The 21,493-nt window shown below is 50.9% G+C and overlaps 1 protein-coding gene across 1 annotated transcript; it reads right to left on the bottom strand.

Annotated features, from left to right (window-relative positions):
* Positions 1 to 4,743: 4,743 nt before the first annotated feature.
* LOC122550347 (maestro heat-like repeat-containing protein family member 1) lies at positions 4,744 to 20,582 on the bottom strand. The gene is made up of 8 exons (XM_087986866.1): positions 20,522 to 20,582; positions 19,745 to 20,021; positions 10,168 to 10,313; positions 9,460 to 9,591; positions 8,940 to 9,102; positions 6,494 to 6,592; positions 5,576 to 5,727; positions 4,744 to 4,874 (listed from the first exon to the last, which is right to left on the bottom strand). Exons 2-8 carry the CDS (start codon positions 19,764 to 19,766, stop codon positions 4,788 to 4,790), a joined length of 801 nt encoding a protein of 266 aa, XP_087842992.1. The 5' UTR covers positions 19,767 to 20,021; positions 20,522 to 20,582; the 3' UTR covers positions 4,744 to 4,787.
* Between the last annotated feature and the right edge of the window lie 911 nt (positions 20,583 to 21,493).

The raw sequence follows: 21,493 nt of genomic DNA, 5'->3' as shown, positions 1-21,493 counted from the left end.
GCAGGACATGGATGAGATGCGTTGGACGGCATCTTCTACCACATACTTGCTGCAGTATTCCTAGCCTCTGATCCATCCCTGTACCCATTGTATAGTGACCAGCAAATATCTTTTCAGTTGGGGCAAGTCTGCCCGGCGATAGCTGCTGGTTGAGCTCGTGTGTTCACAAGCTGCAAGTACCAAGAGCAGCAAAATAATAAGGGAAACCATCCACAGTTTGCAGACAGAAAGCATCCCCCTCTCTCAGAGATTAGGCACGATTTAGGATGCATCGGATGGGGAAGGAAACTGCAGGGAATGGGCACAATTGAAACATGAAGCTTATTCAAGGAACAGCTATAGCGTGTCCTTGATAAGTATGTTCCTGTGAGGCAGGCAGGAAGTGGTCGAGCGAGGGACCGGTGGTTTACTAAAGAAGTTGAATTTCTGGTCAAGAGGAAGGCGGCGGCTTATGTTAGGATGAGATGTGAAGGCTCAGTTAGGGCGCTTGAGAGTTAAGTTAGCCAGGAAAGATCTAAAGAGAGAGCTAAGAGCAGCCAGGAGGGGACATGAGAAGTCGTTGGTGAATAGGATCAAGGAAAACCCCAAGGCTTTATATAGGTATATCAGGAATAAAAGAATGACTAGAATAAGATTAGGGCTAATCAAAGATAGTAGTGGAAAGTTGTGCGTGGAGTCAGAGGAGATAATGGAAGTGCTAAATGAATATTTTTCGTCAGTATTCACACTGGAAAAAGAATGTGGTTGAGGAGATTACGGAGATACAGGACACTAGACAAGATGGGATTGAGGTTCACAAGGTGGTGTTAGAAATTCTAGAAAGTGTAAAAATAGATAAATCCCCTGAGTCAGATGGGATTTATCCTCAGATTCTCTGGGAAGCCAGGAAGGAGATTGCCGAGCCTTTGACTTTGATTTTTATGCTGTCATTGTCTACAAGAATAGCGCCAGAAGACCGACCGGAGGATAGCCAATATTGTCCCCATGTTAAAGAAGGGGAGTAGAGACAACCCTGGTAATTATAGACCAGTGAGCCTGACTTCTGTTGTGGGTAAAGAGATAGGATTTATAATCATTTAGAAAGGAATAGGTTGATTAGGGACAGTCAACACGGTTTTGTGAAGGGTAGGTGGTGCCTCACAAACCTTAGAGTTCTTTGAGAAGGTGACCAAATAGGTAGAGGAGGGTAAACCAGTTGATGTGGTGTATATGGATTTCAGTAAAGCATTTGATAAGGTTCCCCACGGTAGGCTACTGAACAAAATAGGCATGCAAAATAGGAGGCATGAGATTGAGGGTGACAGTGGTTTGGATCAGAAATTGGCTAGCTGAAAGACGACAGAAGGTGGTGGTTGATGGGAAATGTTCATCCTGGAGTTCAGTTACCACAAGGATCTGTTCTGTGTCCACTATTTGTCATTTTCATAAGTGACCTGGATGCGAGCACAGAAGGATGGGTTGGTAAATTTACGGATGATACTAAGGTCGGTGGAGTTGTGGATAGTGCTGAAGGATGTTGTAGGTTACAGAGAGACATAGATAAGCTGCAGAGTTGGGCTGAGAGGTGGCAAATGGAGTTTAATGCGGACAAGTGTGAGGTGATTCACTTTGGAAGGAGTAACAGGAGTGCAGAGTATTGGGCTAAGGGCAAGATTCTTGGTAGTGTAGATGAGCAGAGAGATCTCGGTGTCCATGTACATAGATCCCTCAAAGTTGCCACTGAGGTTGATAGGATTTTTAAGATGCACAGTGTGTTAGCTTTTATTGATAGAGGGGTTGAGTTTCAGAGCCATGAGGTCATGTTGCAGCTATACAAAACTCTGGTGCGGACATATTTGGAGCACTGCGTGCAGTTCTGGTCACCGCATTACAGGAAGGATGTGGAAGCATTGGGAAGGGTTCAGAGATTTACCAGGATGTTGCCTGGTATGGAGGGAAGGCCTTACGAGGAAAGGCTGAGGGACTTGAGGCTGTTTTCGTTACAGAGAAGAAGGTTGAGAGGTGGTTTAACTGAGACATAAAAGATAACCAGAGGGTTAGATAGGGTGGACAGGGAGAGCCTTTTTCCTTTGATGGTGATGGCTAGCACGAGGGAATATTGCTTTAAATTGAGGGGTGATAGCTACAGGACAGATGTCAGAGGTAGTTTCTTTACTCAGTAGTAGAGGCATGAAATGCACTACCTGCAACAGTAGACTCACCAACTTTAAAGTCATTTAAATGGTTATTAGATAGGCATACGGACGAGAATGGAATAGTGTAGGTTAGAAGGGCTTCAGATTGGTTTCACAGGACAGCGCAACATGGAGGGCCGAAGGGCCTGTACTGCGCTGTAATGTTGCGTTCACCACCTCCTGAAATCCCATCCAGCAGAGAAGACAACCACAAACCTGAGGAAGGTTAAACGACTTTTCATATGATTCATGTTCACCTGATCAACCACCGAATGGAAGGACGACCATCTGCATCACAACACTGCAAATATAATCAGGAGCACTGGGAGGGAAATAACCTGCCACCTTGTCGCCTGGTCTTTGGCCTTTGGAACTTTGTTTACTCGGTCTATATTTGTTGCACCCATGGTATATTGTACTTTGCCTTCATCACATGTGTCTGCTTGTTTTGGGGGTTTAAAGTTGCCAAGATTAGAAATCCATTTTCACTGCTCTTGTTAAGTGTGAGCGATCGTGCTGTCCATAACAAAACCTGGTGTGAAATGTTATTGCCCGAGTAGCAGCCAACCAAGCAAGTTGGTCAATGTGGTACTGTCTTTGAGATTTTAGACATTTTATGACAGTTTGTAGACATTTTGTGACAGTTTGTAGACCAGAGGGGACACGATAATGGTCGTGCTCGTCACTACTGGTCATGACAATTGACAAATATAAGGTTGGCCAGAGAGCAGGAAATAGACCTCTGACCTAAACAGGGGGGGGTGAGAGAGGGGGGGGGGGGGGGGTGAGAGAGAGGGGGGGGGGGGGGGTGAGAGAGGGGGGGGGGGGGGGTGAGAGAGGGGGGGTCGGTGAGAGAGGGGGGGGGTGAGAGAGAGGGGGGGGGGGGTGAGAGAGGGGGGGGGGGTGAGAGAGGGGGGGGGGGTGAGAGAGGGGGGGTCGGTGAGAGAGGGGGGGGGTGAGAGAGAGGGGGGGGGTGAGAGAGAGGGGGGGGGTGAGAGAGAGGGGGGGGGTGAGAGAGAGGGGGGGGGTGAGAGAGAGGGGGGGGTGAGAGAGGGGGGGGGGTGAGAGAGGGGGGGGTCGGTGAGAGAGGGGGGGTGAGAGGGGGGGGGGTGAGAGGGGGGGGGGTGAGAGGGGGGGGGTGAGAGGGGGGGGGTGAGAGGGGGGGGGGGGTGAGAGAGGGGGGGGGGTGAGAGAGGGGGGGGGGTGAGAGAGGGGGGGGGTGAGAGGGGGGTCGGTGAGAGAGGGGGGGGGTGAGAGGGGGGGGGGTGAGAGAGGGGGGGGGGTGAGAGAGGGGGGGGGGTGAGAGAGGGGGGGGGTGAGAGAGGGGGGGGGGTGAGAGAGGGGGGGGGGTGAGAGAGGGGGGGGGGTGAGAGAGGGGGGGGGTGAGAGAGGGGGGGGGGTGAGAGAGGGGGGGGGTGAGAGAGGGGGGGGGGGTGAGAGAGGGGGGGGGTGAGAGAGGGGGGGGGGTGAGAGAGGGGGGGGGGTGAGAGAGGGGGGGGTGAGAGAGGGGGGGGTGAGAGAGGGGGGGTGAGAGAGGGGGGGGTGAGAGAGGGGGGGGTGAGAGAGGGGGGGGTGAGAGAGGGGGGGGTGAGAGAGGGGGGGGTGAGAGAGGGGGGGGGGTGAGAGAGGGGGGGGTGAGAGAGGGGGGGGTGAGAGAGGGGGGGGTGAGAGAGGGGGGGGTGAGAGAGGGGGGGGTGAGAGAGGGGGGGGTGAGAGAGGGGGGGGTGAGAGAGGGGGGGTGAGAGAGGGGGGGGTGAGAGAGGGGGGGGTGAGAGAGGGGGGGGGTGAGAGAGGGGGGGGTGAGAGAGGGGGGGGTGAGAGAGGGGGGGTGAGAGAGGGGGGGGTGAGAGAGGGGGGGGTGAGAGAGGGGGGGGTGAGAGAGGGGGGGGTGAGAGAGGGGGGGGTGAGAGAGGGGGGGGTGAGAGAGGGGGGGGTGAGAGAGGGGGGGGTGAGAGAGGGGGGGGTGAGAGAGGGGGGGGTGAGAGAGGGGGGGGTGAGAGAGGGGGGGGTGAGAGAGGGGGGGGTGAGAGAGGGGGGGGTGAGAGAGGGGGGGGTGAGAGAGGGGGGGGTGAGAGAGGGGGGGGTGAGAGAGGGGGGGGTGAGAGAGGGGGGGGTGAGAGAGGGGGGGGTGAGAGAGGGGGGGGTGAGAGAGGGGGGGGTGAGAGAGGGGGGGGTGAGAGAGGGGGGGGTGAGAGAGGGGGGGTGAGAGAGGGGGGGTGAGAGAGGGGGGGTGAGAGAGGGGGGGTGAGAGAGGGGGGGTGAGAGAGGGGGGGTGAGAGAGGGGGGGTGAGAGAGGGGGTTGCGTTCCCTCTGGATGTTTTCCATTTCCTGTTGCTGGTAGAGCTGGAGAACAAACTTGGATTCTCTCCATACGGTTATGTATTGAAAATAAACTCATGCAAATCTGCCCCACGAGACAGTCCAGCACCCTGACACAAGAGGGTGGTGGACGTTACATGGAGCGGGGAGTGTGTACGACAAATGGGAGAGACTGGTCAGACAGCCTCTGTGATCTCTTCGCGAATGAGAGAGCATCCTGCTGCCAGAGTCGGTGCTTACCTGGTAATGTGAAGTGTTCGGAATGTTTCTTGTAGAGAGACAGGATGCCAGGGATTAGTTTGGGGCAGTTGTTCCTCCAGTTTGTCGGGTGGTAGCAGGTACGACATGTGGCCCAACAGCGTCCACCACACTGGCCCTCAGCTGGTGAGAGAAACTCAATGCAAACATTCACCACACAACAGGATGGCAAAGACAGCTACCTCGCAGACAGAAGGTCAGTACTGAGGAACCAAAACTTGGTCACTGTGTCTATAACAACATGCAACATGGGGTTTCATACAAAGTAAAGCTCCCTTTTCACCGTCCCCCCCCATCAAACACTTCCAGGACAGGGACAGCACAGGGTTAGATACAGAGTAAAGCTCCCTCTACACTGTCCTCATCAAACCTCAGAGATGAGGGATGTTGGGGTAGGAGGAGAAGGAGGTCTGCAGATGACATGACGGCTGGCCAGGTGATTGAAGGTGGTATGAGGTGGAGGGTTAACTGGATTGGTCAGATAGACAGACCAGCGGCAGATGGAACTTAACCTGAAAACAACGTGGGTTGGTGCACTCCCTTGGGAAAAATTAACAAGACAAGGCCGTACACAGAGTGATAGGTAGCAGAAAGTTCAGAGGACAGGTTATGGTGATGGTTCAGAAGGCAGAAGAGATACCTGCCTTCATCAACCGTGGCATAGTTGATCAGAGCAGGGAGGTTATGACAGATCTGTACAGGACACCGAGTCAGCTACAGCGAGTCCTGAAGGAGGGAAACTGGACCCGAAACATTAACATTTGGAGAATGGGATCAGCCCCCTTGCTTGGGGGGGGGGGGGGGGAGGTGGGAACAGCCCTCACCTTGGCCTCTTTGTGCTGCAGCCACACGTTGAAAAGGATCTCGTAGGAAGTGTAGATCTCGCTGGAGAAGGCGTCCTTCCTGACAGTGGGGTCTGGGGCCTTATCCAGGTTCGCCAGGTACTCCAGGATACTCTCGCTGAAACGGCCCAGAGCTGGAAGCCAGGCAATAACACAGGAAGGGGAACGCTAGCAATACCACACACACACACCCCAACACCACCGCAGCACTAAACCGGGAAACTACAGAGACAGCACTCCTCATGGCACAGCGCAAGACCATTCAGCACCATCCCATCCCAGTGGATCCATACACTCAGTCCCCATTAGCCCCACTTCCCTCAGGTGCCCATCCAATTCCCTTTCAAAACTCAATCATTTCCACTTCGGTCACCCAATTACTCTGCAGAGATTCTCAACTCTGTTCCACAATCAGCCCCACCCCACTGCCACCGATAAACACTCCCAACATGGGGTCAGACAGACTAAAGCACCCTCTACACTCTCTCCAAACACTCCCAGAGTCAGGGACAGCACTTGGGTTAGATACAGAGTAAACTCACTCTACATTGTCCCCCATTGAACATTCCCAGCACAGGGTTAGGTACAGAGTAACAAGCAGGAGGCTGGAAGAACACAGCAAGCCAAGCAGCATCAGGAGGTGAAGTAGTCAACATTTCAGATATAACCCTTCTTCAAGACCCTTGTTCAGTTACAACCGAAGTGTCAACTTAACCTCCTGATGTGTTCTTCCAGCCTCCTGCTCGTCTACCTTGGATTCCAACATCTGCAGTTTGTGTTTCTAGATACAAAGTTCCCTCAACACTGTCCCCTACTGAACCCTCCCAGGACAGGGACAGCATGGGGTTAGACACAGAGTAAAGCGTCCTCTACACCCATCATGTTAAACAGTGATCTTACCGATGGTGAACACGGATTTCATAGAGTCATGTTTTGCCATCCCCAGCATTGGCAGCATTGTCCCCAAGATGGCCGTCAGGAAGGGCACCATGCCATACACTGGAGAATAAACCAAACAGTCAGGACAGAGGCAGTGGGCAAACACTGGGCATGGATTATCACATTAGCAATTAGTATTCCAATCATAAACGATAAGCCAAATGGTCCAATTGCAGAGGTACTGCAGGGACTGAGGGGACAAATCTTTGTCAGAGAAAGTTGTATGAGCAGCCAAAGCTTTACTGGATTTATAAACATTGGAGGAGAGTCCGGATGTAGGTTTGCTCACTGAGATGGAAGGTTCATTTTCAGACATTTTGTTACCATACTCGGTAACATCTTCAGTGAGCCTCCGGACAAAGCACTGCTGATGATTCCTGCTTTCTACGTATCCTATTGGTGGAGGCACGAAACAGAGGGAGAAGGTCTCGTTGGTGATGTGACTGAACGCTTTGTCCAGAGAGCCAGGCTGATGTGCTGGGATGTGGGTTCAAATCCCACCATGGCAGGAAGATGAGATTGAAACTTGGAAATCTGAAACAAACACAAAGCTGGAGAAACTCGGCAGTATCTGTGTAGAGAGAAACAGAGTGACCACTTCGAATCCGATGTGACACCTTCAGAACCTCTTCTGTTCTCTTTAGCTCTGAAGCTGCCAAACCTGCAGAGTTTCTCCAGCACTGCTTTTATTTCAGATTCCCAGGAACTTTAACTGAGTCACGACCTCCCTACTCCTGTAATCCATTTGTCTCGTGATAAAGGCTAACAGTCTATCAGTCCTTCCCGATAACTTGCAGCAGCTGTGTGCCGGCCTTTGGGAACTTGCTGACAACGGCACCATGTCCTGTTGGACACCCACGCTATCCAATCTCTTACCATCTCAGAAGTAGTCTGCACATCTGTTGCTCCCACCAAAGGGGATAAACCTCACATTTTTCCACCTTAGATTCCATCTGCCGCCCGTCCACTCACTGAATTTCCCAAATTTTCCTGAAGCTGCTTTTCATCTTCCTCACAGCACACGTTCCTACCTGGCTTCGTACATTTCCCAAACTGGGAGAGAATCCATTTGGTCCCCATCTCTGGGTCACCGATGCACATTGTGAACAGCTGGGGTCACAAGTGCTGATCTTGGTGGTACCCCTCCAACAACAGCCTGTAATGTGAGAATGGCTTATTTACTGCCGTTCCCCGTCGCTGTTAGCCAATACTTACTCCAAGCCAGTACATGTCCTCCGATCCCACCTGCTTTCGCTTTCCTCACCAGCACATGGGGCACTTTTAACAACAGCCTTCTGAAAATCTAACTAGATTACGTCCATTGACTTGCCTTTATGATGTTACCAACAATATTGATAAAAAAAACTCTACACAATTTCCCATTTGTAAATCCGTGCTGACTATGCCCACTCATCACTATTCAAGCATGTATTTAACAATTTTCTTATAAAAGATTCCAGTATTTTTCCCCGAATGTAATGTAAAACCAGGTCTGAAGTGCCCCGGCTGCTCGCTCTCTCCTGAGATAGTGGGCTACCATTTGGAAGCATCCAATCTATAGGAACCGTCCCAAAATCGACAGCCATCATCTTCCAAGATTCCAATGTATCGACCCCTTGGAGTGCAGGGTAAACCAAGGCAGAGTCAGCTCAGCTTTGTCAAGGAGACATCATGCTTGACAAATCTGTTAAATTCTTCGAGGTGGTAATGAGTAAGTTAGACAAAGGAGAGCCAGTGGACGTGATGTATTTAGATTTTCAGAAGGCCTTTGACAAGGTGTTGCATCAGGGGCAGCTAAATAAGATACAAGCCCATGGTGTTAATGGCAAGGTACTGGCACGGGTAGAGGATTGGCTGACTGGCAGTGTGTGGGGATAAAAGGGTCTTTCAGGATAGCAGCTGGTGACTAGTAGAGTTCCACAGGGGTCAGTGTTGGCATCACAACTATTCATGTCACAGATTAACGATCTGGATGAAGGAACCGTGGGCATTGTTGCTAAGTTTGTAGGTGACACAAAGATAGGTGGAGGGACAGGGAATGTTGAGGAAACACAGAGGTTGCAGAAGGATTTGGACACGCTAGGAAAGTGGGCAAAGGATTGGTAGATGGAGTACATGGGAAAGTGAGAGGTTATACACTTTGGTAGGAAGAATAGAGGCATAGGCTATTTTCAAATGAGGCAAGACTTCAGAATCTGAAGCACAAGGGGGCTTGAGAGTCGTGGTTCAGGATTCTCAAAGGTTAACCTGCAGGTTCAGTTGGCACAGATTCAGTAATCATCCCTGACGGTCTGCACTGGCTGTAACCAGGAAACGGTGCCCTGCCATCAGAGGAGGAAATCTCTCAGGGAGGAGGCCACAGACTCGGGCATCAGGAGGGGGAAGCAGGTAAACCCAGCGGCCTCACCGTTTGCCGTGGCGAGGTTGCCCAGTGTCTGAACCACAAAGTAATGGGGCAGGACCCCCGGCTGGAACTTCTGCAGAATCTCCTCCATCACCTCGTTGATGAACCTGCAGCCCAGGGCCACCAGCAGCTGGCTGGCAGCTTCTTGCCACTCGGGGACAATATCCTGAAAGAAACCAGGAGTGGGGTAAATCACATGCAGGCAAGCAGACACTCTCCACCACCAGGACCCTCACCACCCTACCGCATACAGGTGTGCTGCGCCCCCTCAGTGCTGACCCTCCACAGTGCTCCCTCGGCGCTGACCTAGGGTGTGTCAGTCTTTGTGCTGTAGTCTCTGCAGAGAGACTGGAACACACAACGCACGGAGGTGTGGGGTGATAGTCCCCACGCCTGAAACACCATCCACACACAAAGATGAAGTAGAGTTCAGCAAAGAAGGTTCCAGTTAGTGGATGGGGTGGGGTTGTGGAGTGAGGAGCCTGGGGGTTGTGTTCGGATGGACAGCAAAGGGGGTACTTGCCTTCATCCTGGTCATCTCGTCGGAAGCCAAGGAGATGATCATCTTGGCCAAGGACTGGTCGAGTTGGCTGATGGTTTCTTTGACGATGGCCTCCATAGTGTGGAGTACGATGACGCGATGGCCCTGTAGCAACTGGAGAAAGAGGGCATAAGAGCACGAGAGGCCGAGGGGGGACGCGAGGGGGAGGGCCGGGCCGAGGCGAGGGGGGGGGGCGAGCGAGCGAGGCGGGGTGGGGGGGGGGGCCGAGCGAGGCGAGGGGGGGGGCCTGAGGCGAGGGGGGGGGGGGGCGCGGCGAGGGAGGGGCGGCGAGGGCGCTTAAAGTGTTGTAACCTTCCAGCCAATGGGACGAGTATAAGGGGTATTTTATTTCAATGACACAAGGTGAAAAGTCGCCAGAGACTGCCTGGTTCTCGGAGGGGTTGCTTGAGAGTGTGGTGAAAGCTGATTTATCTGCAGAGGGACCAGGGCTGTCAGACAGACAGAGGAAAACATGCAGGGCTTGGAGAACAGTGCCGGGGGGTAGGGAGTGAGGAACTCCGAGATTCACAGAAAGAGACAGCGAGCCAGCACGGACACGATGGGGTCGAAATTCCTCCCCCCGAATACAGCTGATCACATCTCGCAGGGCAGAGAGTTTGAGAATCTGGTCCGTACAAAAGCGAATGGCAGCAGTGTCTGCTGTGGGAAAGGCCTGAGCCCTGGACCTACCTTACTGTGTTTGCTGAGGTAGGAGTGACAGGCCAGGAGAACAAGGCGAGGGTGGCTCCGGCCCAGCTCCCGAAGAGCCTGCGAGATCTCCTTCCGGACACGCTCATCCTTGTCAAACACTGCATCGATCAGTGCGACGGAGAAAGCTGTGGGGACAACCAGGCGGCAGCAGTGGCTGATTGTGTTACAGACTTCAAATCACCCAACAGAGTCACCCTGCCACACCTTCAAACATCTCACAGCACAAGAGAAATTCTCAAACAACGTCACCCTGGCAGAAAGGCAGCTGACCTCTAGGTCCTCGCACGGGATGTGGGTGTCTCTGGTAAGGCCTGCATCGTTTTCCCTAGCCCCAATTACCCTCAAGCAGAGGGAATTGCTCTGCCATTTCAGACACTATTGAGGAGGTCTGGAGTCACATGTAGGCCAGGCTGACTGAGGATGGCAGATTTCATTCCTGAAGGACATCAGAGAACCGGATTGGTTTTAAGATTTATGTTTATTTATTTAATATTGTCACTTGTACCTGGGTACAGGGAAGAGTGGATAATGTCACCACGATCAGGTGCCATCTTGGATTACAGAACAGATTACTGAATAAATCGTAAAAATAGTAAAATACTGAATACATTTAATATTAAATTACTAAAACTCAAAGGTTCATCTTTCCCTGTCCACTCCTCTAGTCCAACATCACCCTGGAGTCCCTGTAAGGTGCTCCTTTCCTGTCACCACCATTACTTAAGACAATGTACGGCCATTACAGAGTAACACAGAGAAAAGGGGCTGGAGTAAGCCATTCTGCCTTGCTGTCTGCACCATTCGAGCTTAAACATCCAACTCAGTCCCCTGCACCCACTTTCTCCTCTTACCCTTCCATCCCATTAGGGCTAAGAGCTATATCTCCATCTTGAAAACATTCAACCTTTTGTCCTCATACTCCTACTGTGGCAGAGACTTCCACAGGATCACCGTTCTCCGGGCGAAGACATTTCAATTCCAGATTTTACCGAATTGAAATTTCACCATTGGCCAGGTGCGAACCAGAACATTGGCCTGGGGTTCCGGATTGCTACGTGTGACGATGCTGTCACCTTAACAAGGTTTCTTGTCCTCGGTTTTTTTTTGAGGAGAGGTCATAAAGGCAGAGGTGCCCTAGAGTCTAGGAAAAGGCTGGTTTAACAATTGAAGGGGAGTTCTCCCAGTTCAAGCGTTTTCTATTTTGTTTTAGCTTTTTCAGTCACAAGGTGTGTGATTCCAGGAGAGTCACAAGCTTCAGTAAAGAACTCCTCTGATTTTCTCTGAAATCTCTCTCTTTATGCTGCTCCCTCCTGCCTGTAAGAATCTGGGTTTGGATTTACCTTTTTGCTGCCAAGGGAGTGTGTTTCTGGGTCATTACCGTATTGGAACAGTTCATTAGTAATAAGACCATAAGACATAGGAGTAGAAGTAAGGCCATTCGGCCCATCGAGTCCACTCCGCCATTTAATCATGGCTGATGGGCATTTCAACTCCACTTACCCGCACTCTCCCCGTAGCCCTTAATTCCTTGTGACATCAAGAATTTATCAATCTCTGCCTTGAAGACATTTAGCATCCCGGCCTCCACTGCACTCTGTAGCAATGAATTCCACAGGCCCACCACTCTCTGGCTGAAGAAATGTCTCCGCATTTCTGTTCTGAATTTACCCCCTCTAATTCTAAGGCTGTGTCCACGGGTCCTAGTCTCCTCGCCTAACGGAAACAATTTCTTAGCGTCCACCCTTTCCAAGCCATGTGTTACCTTGCAAGTTTCTATTAGATCTCCCCTTAATCTTCTAAACTCCAATGAATACAATCCCAGGATCCTCAGCCATTCCTCGTATGTTAGACCTACCATTCCAAGAATCATCCATGTGAAATAGTTACTGTACCAGGTTGGTTAAGTTTTCCAATAGTTAAGTTATTCTAAATTAGTGTGAATCCAAGGAAAGTGATGGGACCAGACATGATGTACCAGGCCGTGCACTCAGAGCAAGCACAGATCAACTGGCAGAGATCTTCTCAGACATCTTCAACCTCCCCCTGCAGCAGGCCACTGTCCCTGCCTGTTTCAAGAGGGCCAACATCATCCCTGCGCCTAAGGCGGCTCATGCAGCATGTCTCAATGACTACCGCCCAGTGACCCTAACCTCGGTGGGCATGAAGTGCTCTGAAAGACTGGTCATGGCATTAATCTACTCCAGCCTCCCCACTACTCTTGACCCACTCCAATTTGACTATCGAACCAACAAATCCATGTCAGATGCCATATCACTTGCCCTTCACTCCTCCCTAGAACATCCTGACACCAAGAACAGCTACGTAAGAATCCTACTCATTGACTACAGTTCAGCCTTCAACACTATTATCCCCTCGAGACTGATTACCAAACTTAGTGATCTCAGACGAAGCCCCACTCTCTGCAACTGGATCCTCAGTTTCCTGACCCACAGGCCACAATCAGTGAAGACTGGGGACAATATTTCATCATCACTAACACTTAACACTGGAGGCCCCCAGGGGTGCGTGCTCAGCCCCCCCTACTGTACTCACTGTATACCCATGACTGCATCACCAAATACCAGACTAATGCCACTTACAAGTTCACTGATGACACCACCATGATCGGTCGAATCGCAGATGGAAACGAAACAGACAACAGACGGGAGGTGGAAAACCCGGAAAAATGGTGCACTGAGAACAACCTAACTCACAATGCCGGCAAAACCAAGGAACTCATTATTGACTTTCACCGGGATGTTATTCATGCCCCCCCTAAACATTAACAGCACAGAAGTGGAACCAGTGGACAGTGTCAAGGTCCTGGGAGTGGTCATCCACAACAAACTTTCTTGGACTCTTCATGTGGACGCACTGGTTACAAAGGCCCAACAACATCTTTTCTTCCTCAGGCAGTTCAGGAAATTTGCCATGACGGCAAATACTTTTGCCAACTTTTATAGGTGTGCCATCGAGAGCATTCTGTCTGGGTGTATCACTACCTGGTATGGCAACTGTACCATTCAAGATCGGAGACGGTTACAGAGAGTGGTGAACTCAGCCCAGACAATCACAAAGGCCAACCTCCCATCTATAGAATCCATCTACCAGGCCCGCTGTCAAGAAAAGGCCGCTAAAGTTTTAAAAGATCCACCGCACCATGGCAATGTTTTTCTACAACCTCCACCTGAACACACGCACCAGCCAATTTCGTAACTGTTTCTACCCTACTGTTGTTAGGGTACTGAATGGACTCTCAAACTCTTAATATTCACCTGTGTTTTTGTCACTGTTTACCTATTATTTACTATCTCTGCTACTTAACTCAATCTACCTGTTACCTCAGATTACAACAGGATCTGGACCAGATGGGCCAAAGGGCTGAGAAATGGCAGATGGCCTCCTTCTTTAGAGACCGCAATTTCCCTTCCCACGTGGTTAAAGATGCCCTCCAACGCATCTCATCCACATCCCGCACGTCCGCCCTCAGACCTCACCCTCCAACCGTAACAAGGACAGAACGCCCCTGGTGCTCACCTTCCACTCTACCAACCTTCGCATAAACCAAATCATCCGCCGACATTTCCGCCACCTCCAAAAAGACCCCACCACCAGGGATATATTTCCCTCCCCACCCCTCTCCGCCTTCCACACAGACCGTTCCCTCCGTGACTACCTGGTCAGGTCCACGCCCCCCTACAACCCACCCTCCCATCCTGGCACCTTCCCCTGCCACCGCAGGAACTGTAAAACCTGCGCCCACACCTCCTCCCTCACCTCTATCCAAGGCCCTAAAGGAGCCTTCCACATCCATCAATGTTTTACCTGCACATCCACTAATATCATTTATTGTATCCATTGCTCCCGATGCTGTCTCCTCTACATTGGGGAGACTGGGCGCCTCCTAGCAGAGCGCTTTAGGGAACATCTCCAAGACACCCGCACCAATTAACCACACCGCCCTGTGGCCCAACATTTCAACTCCCCCTCCCACTCTGCCGAGGACATGGAGGTCCTGGGCCTCCTTCACCGCCGCTCCTTCACCACCCGACACCTGGAGGAAGAACGCCTCATCTTCCGCCTCGGAACACTTCAACCCCAGGGCATCAATGTGGACTTCAACAGTTTCCTCATTTCCCCTTCCCCCACCTCACCCTAGTTCCAAACTTCCAGCTCAGCACTGTCCCCATGACTTGTCCTACCTGCCTATCTCCTTTTCCACCTATCCACTCCACCCTCCTCTATGACCTATCACCTTCATCCCCTCCCCGACTCTCCTATTGTACTCTATGCTACTTTCTCCCCACCCCCACACGCCTCTAGCTTATCTCTCCAAGCTACAGGCTCTCTGCCTTTATTCCTGATGAAGGGCTTTTGCCCGAAAAATCGTTTTTGCTGCTCCTCGGATGCTGCCTGAACTGCTGTACTCTTCCAGCACCACTAATCCAAAAAATGGCAGATGGAGTTTAATTCAGATAAATGCGAGGTGCTGCATTTTGGGAAAGCAAATCTTATACACTTAATGGTAAGGTCTGAGGGAGTGTTGCTGAACAAAGAGACCTTGGAGTGCAGGTTCATAGCTCCTTTAAAGTGGAGTCGCAGGTAGATAGGATAGTGAAGAAGGCATTTGGTATGCTTTCCTTTATTGGTCAGAGTATTGAGTACAGGAGTTGGGAGGTCATGTTGCAGCTGTACAGGACATTGGTTAGGCCACTGTTGGAGTATTGCGTGCAATTCTAGTCTCCTTCCCATCGGAAAGATGTTGTGAAATTTGAAAGGGTTCAGAAAAGATTTACAAGGATGTTGCCAGGGTTGGAGGATCTGAGCTATAGGGAGAGGCTGAACAGGTTGGGGCTGTTTTCCCTGGAGCGTCGGAGGCTGAGGGGTGACCTTATAGAGATTTACAAAATTATGAGGGGCATGGATAGGATAAATAGACAAAGTCTTTTCCCTGGGGTCGAGGAGTCCAGAACTAGAGGGTATAGGTTTAGGGTGAGAGGGGAACGATATAAAAGAGACCTAAGGGGCAACTTTTTCATGCAGAGGGTGGTACGTGTGTGGAATGAGCTGCCAGAGGATGTCGTGGAGGCTGGTTCAATTGCAACATTTAAGAGGCATTTGGATGAGTATATGAATAGGAGAAAGTGAGGTCTGCAGATGCTGGAGATCAGAGCTGAAAATGTGTTGCTGGAAAAGCGCAGGTCAGGCAGCATCCAGGGAACAGGAGAATCGACGTTTCGGGCATAAGCCCTTCTTCAGGAATAGGGTATATGAATAGGAAGGGTTTGGAGGGATATGGGCTGGGGGCTGGCAAATGGGACTAGATGGAGTTGGGATATCTGGTCGGCATGGACATGTTGGACCGAAGGGTCTGTTTCCGTACTATACCTCTCTATGACTCTATTGCTCGCACGACAAAGCTTTTCACTGTGCCTCGGTACACGTGACAATAAATTCAATTCAATTCAAATCCCTCTTTGTTTATTAGCAACTCAACTGTTGTGTTTAAATAAATTCTGTTTTGCTTAAAGCCAAGTGATTTGACCAGCTGCATTATACCTGGAATATCCACTTCACATCTGCCTTACAAGTAACAAAGAGTTAGGGTCTAAGTGACCTTCTTAAAATATTTTGAGTGGGTCTGGCCTGGTCCACAACATACATGACCATGACACCATCCTTGCCCTGCCCTAAAACTACTGAAGAGGTAATAAACTGCTCGGAGGAGGGAAGAGATCGAGACAGAGGGATTTACAGAGGGAATCCAGTTGGCTGCAGGCATCATATCCAGTGGGATGGAATGGAATGGGGGGGGGGGTGCACGAAGGGAGCTGGAAACAAGGAGCGATTTAAAGTGAAGACGCTATTTCATAGGGAGGCAGTCTCCCTTTCACAATGTGCTGTGTGACTGAGCTAGGTTTAAACACCCTCAAAGCGTTTAAATCGAGGGCAGTCAGACAGACACAGATGAGCAGCCCACTGCTACAAACTATTCACACTGAGTCGCTGAGCAGATCAAGGCACAAGATAAAGACTCCCAAGACTGCACTCCGTAGGGACCATTCCCTCCACAACTCCCTCATTAGGTCTGCACTCCCCACCAACCCCCTCTCCACTCCTGGCACCTTCCCCTGCCACCGTAAGAGGTACAAAACCTGTGCCCACATCTTCCTCTTCCCCCTCCAAAGGATCATTTCAAATCTGGCATATTTACTCATGCATATCATCCAACGTCATTTATTGCATCCGAGGCTCTAGATGTGGTCCCCTCTACATCAGGAGTGACCAAGCGCAAACTTGTGGCACTGTTCAGGGGAATATCTCCGGTCCATACGCACCAACCAATCCCACCTTCCCATGGCTAACCATTTCAACTCGCTCTCCCTCTCCTCCCCCCCCCCCCCCCATGACATGTCCATTCTGAGCCGCCTCCACCATCTACACAAGGCCACCTGCAAACTGGAGGAGGAACACCTCATCTTCCTACAACCACAAGGCCTCAACGTTAAAGTCACCAGTATCCAAAATCTACCTTCCCCCCACCCCATCGAAGGTCCAACCCTCCGATTCAGATCTGCCCCTTTGACCTGTCCATCTTCGGTCCCACCTATCTGCTCCACCCTCCCCACTGACCTATCACTAACACCTCCTACCTTCACCCACCTTTCCTCCAGTCCCACCCCCTCCCTCTACAGATTTCTCAGCCCCCTTCCCCAACCCTGAAGAAGGGTCCTGCCTGAAATGGTGACTCACTTGGTCCTGAAATGCTGCCTGAGCTGCTGTGCCTTTTCCATCACCACACTTTACCAACAAGATAAAGCAGGACCATCGACAGGACAGTGAGAGTCACACGCTGCAGGGAGAGATGGGGGACAGAGGGGTCACAGGTCAAGGCCCAGCCAATCAGCTGGACTCAGGAAGAGGTAGGGCTCCCTATACACTCTCCCCTACTACCCCAAGGATACATTTCTTTCCCAAGTGAATAGAGACCAGTCACTCAGTTCCAGGGGGCCAGTGATACACACCGCACATTTTCAATTTCATTTCCATCAGCAACTGGATGTTATTCAGCTCAATCCATATTCTTTTTGGGATTGTGGATATTCTGGGGCACAGGAATCTCCCATAATCCACAAAGAGGTACTGATGGCAGTGTTTTACACTAAATAATTAAAAGACAAGTAATAAGGAAGTTTTTTTAAACTGACTGGACACTGTAGTCAGTGCACAAACACAGACCAGAGGAACATAGAACATAGAAGAATACAGCGCAGTACAGGCCCTTTGGCCCTCGATGTTGCGCCGATCCAAGCCCACCTAACCTACACTAGCCCATTATCCTCCATATGCCTATCCAATGCCCGTTTAAATGCCCATAAAGAGGGAGAGTCCACCACTGCTACTAGCAGGGCATTCCATGAACTCACGACTCGAACGTGGCATATACATCTGAGTCAGACACTGAACACACCAGTAACCAGCTGATGGAGAGACCATTCATTCTACGGACAGAGTGATAAGGTTTTGAGGGGGGTTTCAAATGAGGAAGGGAACTCCATACCATCCAGCTGCAAACAGCTCTCAGTGGGATTTACAAGGAGTGCAGGATGTCCACGCACCACAGACCTAAGCGCTCAGGAGGATCTCAGTCAGAGGGAGAGAGAGAGAGAGAGAGAGTGTGTGAGTGAGTGAGACCGGCTTCCTCACTGCAAAGCTGAGGAAACCACAGGCACAGCAACTTCCTCCTGAGCAGGCCCAGGCACAGCTGTTCAGGTGTAAAACTCATTTGGTTCAGAGGAATGTGATCACAGCAAGTGGAAACACATCCTGCTAGCAGTCACGTGACTCCCTACCTAACTGGGTGTCTCTCACCCAGCAAGGAGACCTCTCCCGTCATTCATCCAACTGGAAATTCCCAAGGGGTACTTTCTCACGACCATCCAGTCTATACATCCTCCCTCCCTGTAACCTACCCAGCCCGACACCCCAACCAACAACTCTCCCCTCTGAAACTTCCTTTAGTCCCTACATCCTCTTCAGCCTTACACCCTTCCCCATGTTAAAACACACAAGATTCTTAGGGGACTTGTAGAGGAGACATGGAGAAACTGTTTCCCCTTATTGGAGAGTCTACAACTGCACGGTCTCAGAGTAAAGGGCTGCACACTTAAGGCAGAGGGGAGCAGGAATCTCTGCTCAGAGGGACTGAATCTGTGGAATTCTTTACTGCAGAGGGCTGGGAGAGTCAGACTGCTAATCAGGATGGGAAGTGGGTTATGGAGGAAAGGCAGGGAAGTGGAGGGGAGTATGAATAGATCAGCCATGAACTCAGTGCATGGTAGAACAAATTCGACAGGCTGAATGGCCTTCTTCCACTCCACTCTCATTCTAATCCCCCACCTATCTCCTCTCTACCCTCCTGAAGATGTGAAAAGGTAGGATTAGGCTATTCAGCCCCTCAATCCTGGTTGATTAATATCTTGGAATACAGCTTCCACAGACTCCTGACCCCCGAAATGCCTCCTCGCCCCCCCCCATTGTAAATTGGGAGGCCCTTATGTGTACGCCGCATCCCCTCGTTCAAACTCCACAGATGAAGGGACATCTCTGACAGCCACCCCGTGACTGGGTATCAGTGCAGCCTGCTCAACGTTCTGGGAACTGTCTCCAGCGCTGGTCTGTCCCTCTTTAAATCAGGAGGCTGAAATGACTCAGTTCTTACAATGCAGTGTCTCTGACAGCCTCGTGAAACTTCCTTACTCTATACTCCCATAATCATGACCAGCATTCCCCTTGCCTTCCTCATAACTCCTGCTCCTATCTGGATTATCGTCATGAGACACTCAGGGCGTAGAACATCCGAATGCTGCACCCAGTCACAGAGCTCAGCAAGCTGACAATGATTAGAAATTGATTTACGAGGAGTGGGTGTTGCAGGTATGGTCAGCATTCAGCCGCTACTGGACCTTGATTGAGGCGTACAAACCCCAGAGGGACAGGGTAGGTAAAGAGAAACTTTTCTCCTTAAAATTGAGGGGTCTATAACCAAGGGGCGCCACTTGAAGGAGCAGAGAGTTCAGAGGCGATTTGAGGAAATGTTTGTTCACACAGGGAGCTGTGGATTTCGGGAACTCACTGCCTGAGTGTTTGATACAGGAAGCCTCAGAAGTATTTAGATAAGCACTTGAAGCACAATAGAATAGTACTGGAAAACGGGACTGGATTAGATGGATGTCTGATGGCCAGTATAGACAAGATGGGCCAAAGGGTCTCTGTCCAAGCTGTAAAAGCCCACAACTCCAATCCAAACAGGCAACAAGAGTGCCTCCTCCCCGCTATTCATTGGGGGGAGAGGGGGGGGTTCAGGGTCAGCACCAAAGAAGTGGCTGCACTGTCAGAGGGTCACCATTAAACCTACAACCTTCTGAGTGAGAGTGAAAATGACAGGGAAATGAATCACCCCAGGAACTTTTCAATAAACAGAAGCTTAATAATGATGTTATCTGGTGACAAATGACACATTAAAAACAAGGAAGGGACTGCGACAGGCTCTCACCTTCAGTATAGTTTGTTCCCATTCTGCCACCTCATCCCCTTTGACTGTTCGCACGGTGAGACTTGTGATATTCAGTGTAGTCTGTCAGTTGCTGAACTGGAGCTGTCTGCAGATGCTCGAAGCCGTGATGCTAGTCCCACCTTTCAGCAGCGTCACCTCCACAGAGACTCCCTCTGTCAGCCCTTCAGTGAATTCAAATGCAGAGTGAGCCAGGTCGAAGCCCTCTCACTCTCTCGTCAGCAGATACACTCCTTGTGAAACTCCAATCTGCATCAATCTGACCACAATAAACAATAACACAAGGTTTCATTCCAATCAGTCATTAGTTACTCCCCCACATCTAGCTCCTCTCGCATTCTCTCTCTCTCTCTCTCACACACTGACACTCTCTCTCTCTCACAGCAAGGGTTCCTCACAGCCCTGAGCCCTCAACACAGACAGCACATAATCAGCAACTCCCCTCCCTTCCCCAAACACATCTGTCCCTCCTGCACTCCCCCTCCTCACCCAGTCCCTCAATCATCTTCTCCCTCCCTCCAAACATTCCCTCTACACCCTCCTCCCACCTCCCCTGCCCCTGCCCCACCTCCACCTCACTCTCTCATCTCCCCCTCCACGTCCCTTGTCCCCTGTCCCTGTCCCTGTCCCTGTCCCTGTCCCTGACCCTGACCCTCACCCTCTCCTCTCCCCTACCCCTCTCCCTGTCCCTGTCCCTCAACCCCTCCCCTCACCCTCAATCCACTACCCTCTACCCTCACCCTCTCCCTTACCCCTCACCTATTTCCTTCACTTCAGGTTCCCCTGGTCACTGAAGAATCACGTGAGTTGCTCTGGTCACGTGCTAATCACGAGGCTTAACGAGCTACGCTGTAATTGCGCGTGCTCAACGCCATCTTGTGACCATTACAGCGGCAGCGCCATCTTTAATACAGGCAGAATACAACGCCCTCTGGCGGAGGGATATCTTCATTACCTCCTTCCATCCTCACTCCTTCCCACCCTTTCACCCTCATTCCCTCCATCTCACTCTCTTCAAATTTACTCCCTTTATCTTCACACCCTGCAGCCTACCCCCTCCACTCTCAGACCCACCCTCATTCCCTCCACGCTCACTCTTTCCACCTTCACTCCCTCCACCCTCACTCCTTCCACTTTCACTCCTTCCTCTTCACTCCCTCCATCCTCACTCCCTCCACCTTCACTCCCTCAAACCTCACCCGCTCCAACCTCAGACTCTCCACCCTTCCCCTCCACCTTTACTCCTTTCATCCTCACTCCCTCCATCCTACCCCCTCCACTCAGAACCACCCTCATTCCCTCCAGCCTTACTCCCTCACCCTGACCTCCTCCACCTTGCATTCCCTTTGGTCCATGCTGGGCCCACTCTCCTGGCGAATTCTGTAATGTATGAGTTATATAAAGCTGTAAGGTAATTATTGGGGGATTGAAGGTGAGTTTAAAAAATCAAATCGAAATCATCAAGCAGAGGTGTAGGGTAGCGAAAAGACTAACAAAACCCAGTGTGACAGGAAAGGGGTAAAAAAAAATGCAGAAGGGTGTTGCAGCAATGAAAGCCAGAGAGAGTGGTTAAAACATCTAGACTCTTTGTTTGAATGTACATAGCATTTATAAAAAGAAGAGTTGATGGTTCAAATAAAAATATGAGTCAGACTTGATTGCTGTTATGGAGATGTGATTGGAGGGTGACCAAGCCTGGGAAATCAATATTCAGTGATATTCAAAGTTCCA

Source organism: Chiloscyllium plagiosum, unplaced genomic scaffold (genome assembly GCF_037043375.1).
Source record: "Chiloscyllium plagiosum isolate Xiang-an unplaced genomic scaffold, Cpla_swu_hap1 HiC_scaffold_5, whole genome shotgun sequence".
In the NCBI taxonomy this organism is placed as follows: Eukaryota; Metazoa; Chordata; class Chondrichthyes; order Orectolobiformes; family Hemiscylliidae; genus Chiloscyllium; species Chiloscyllium plagiosum.
Note: the sequence above shows the minus strand (reverse complement) of the source record. Positions and strands in the feature narration are given on the sequence as shown.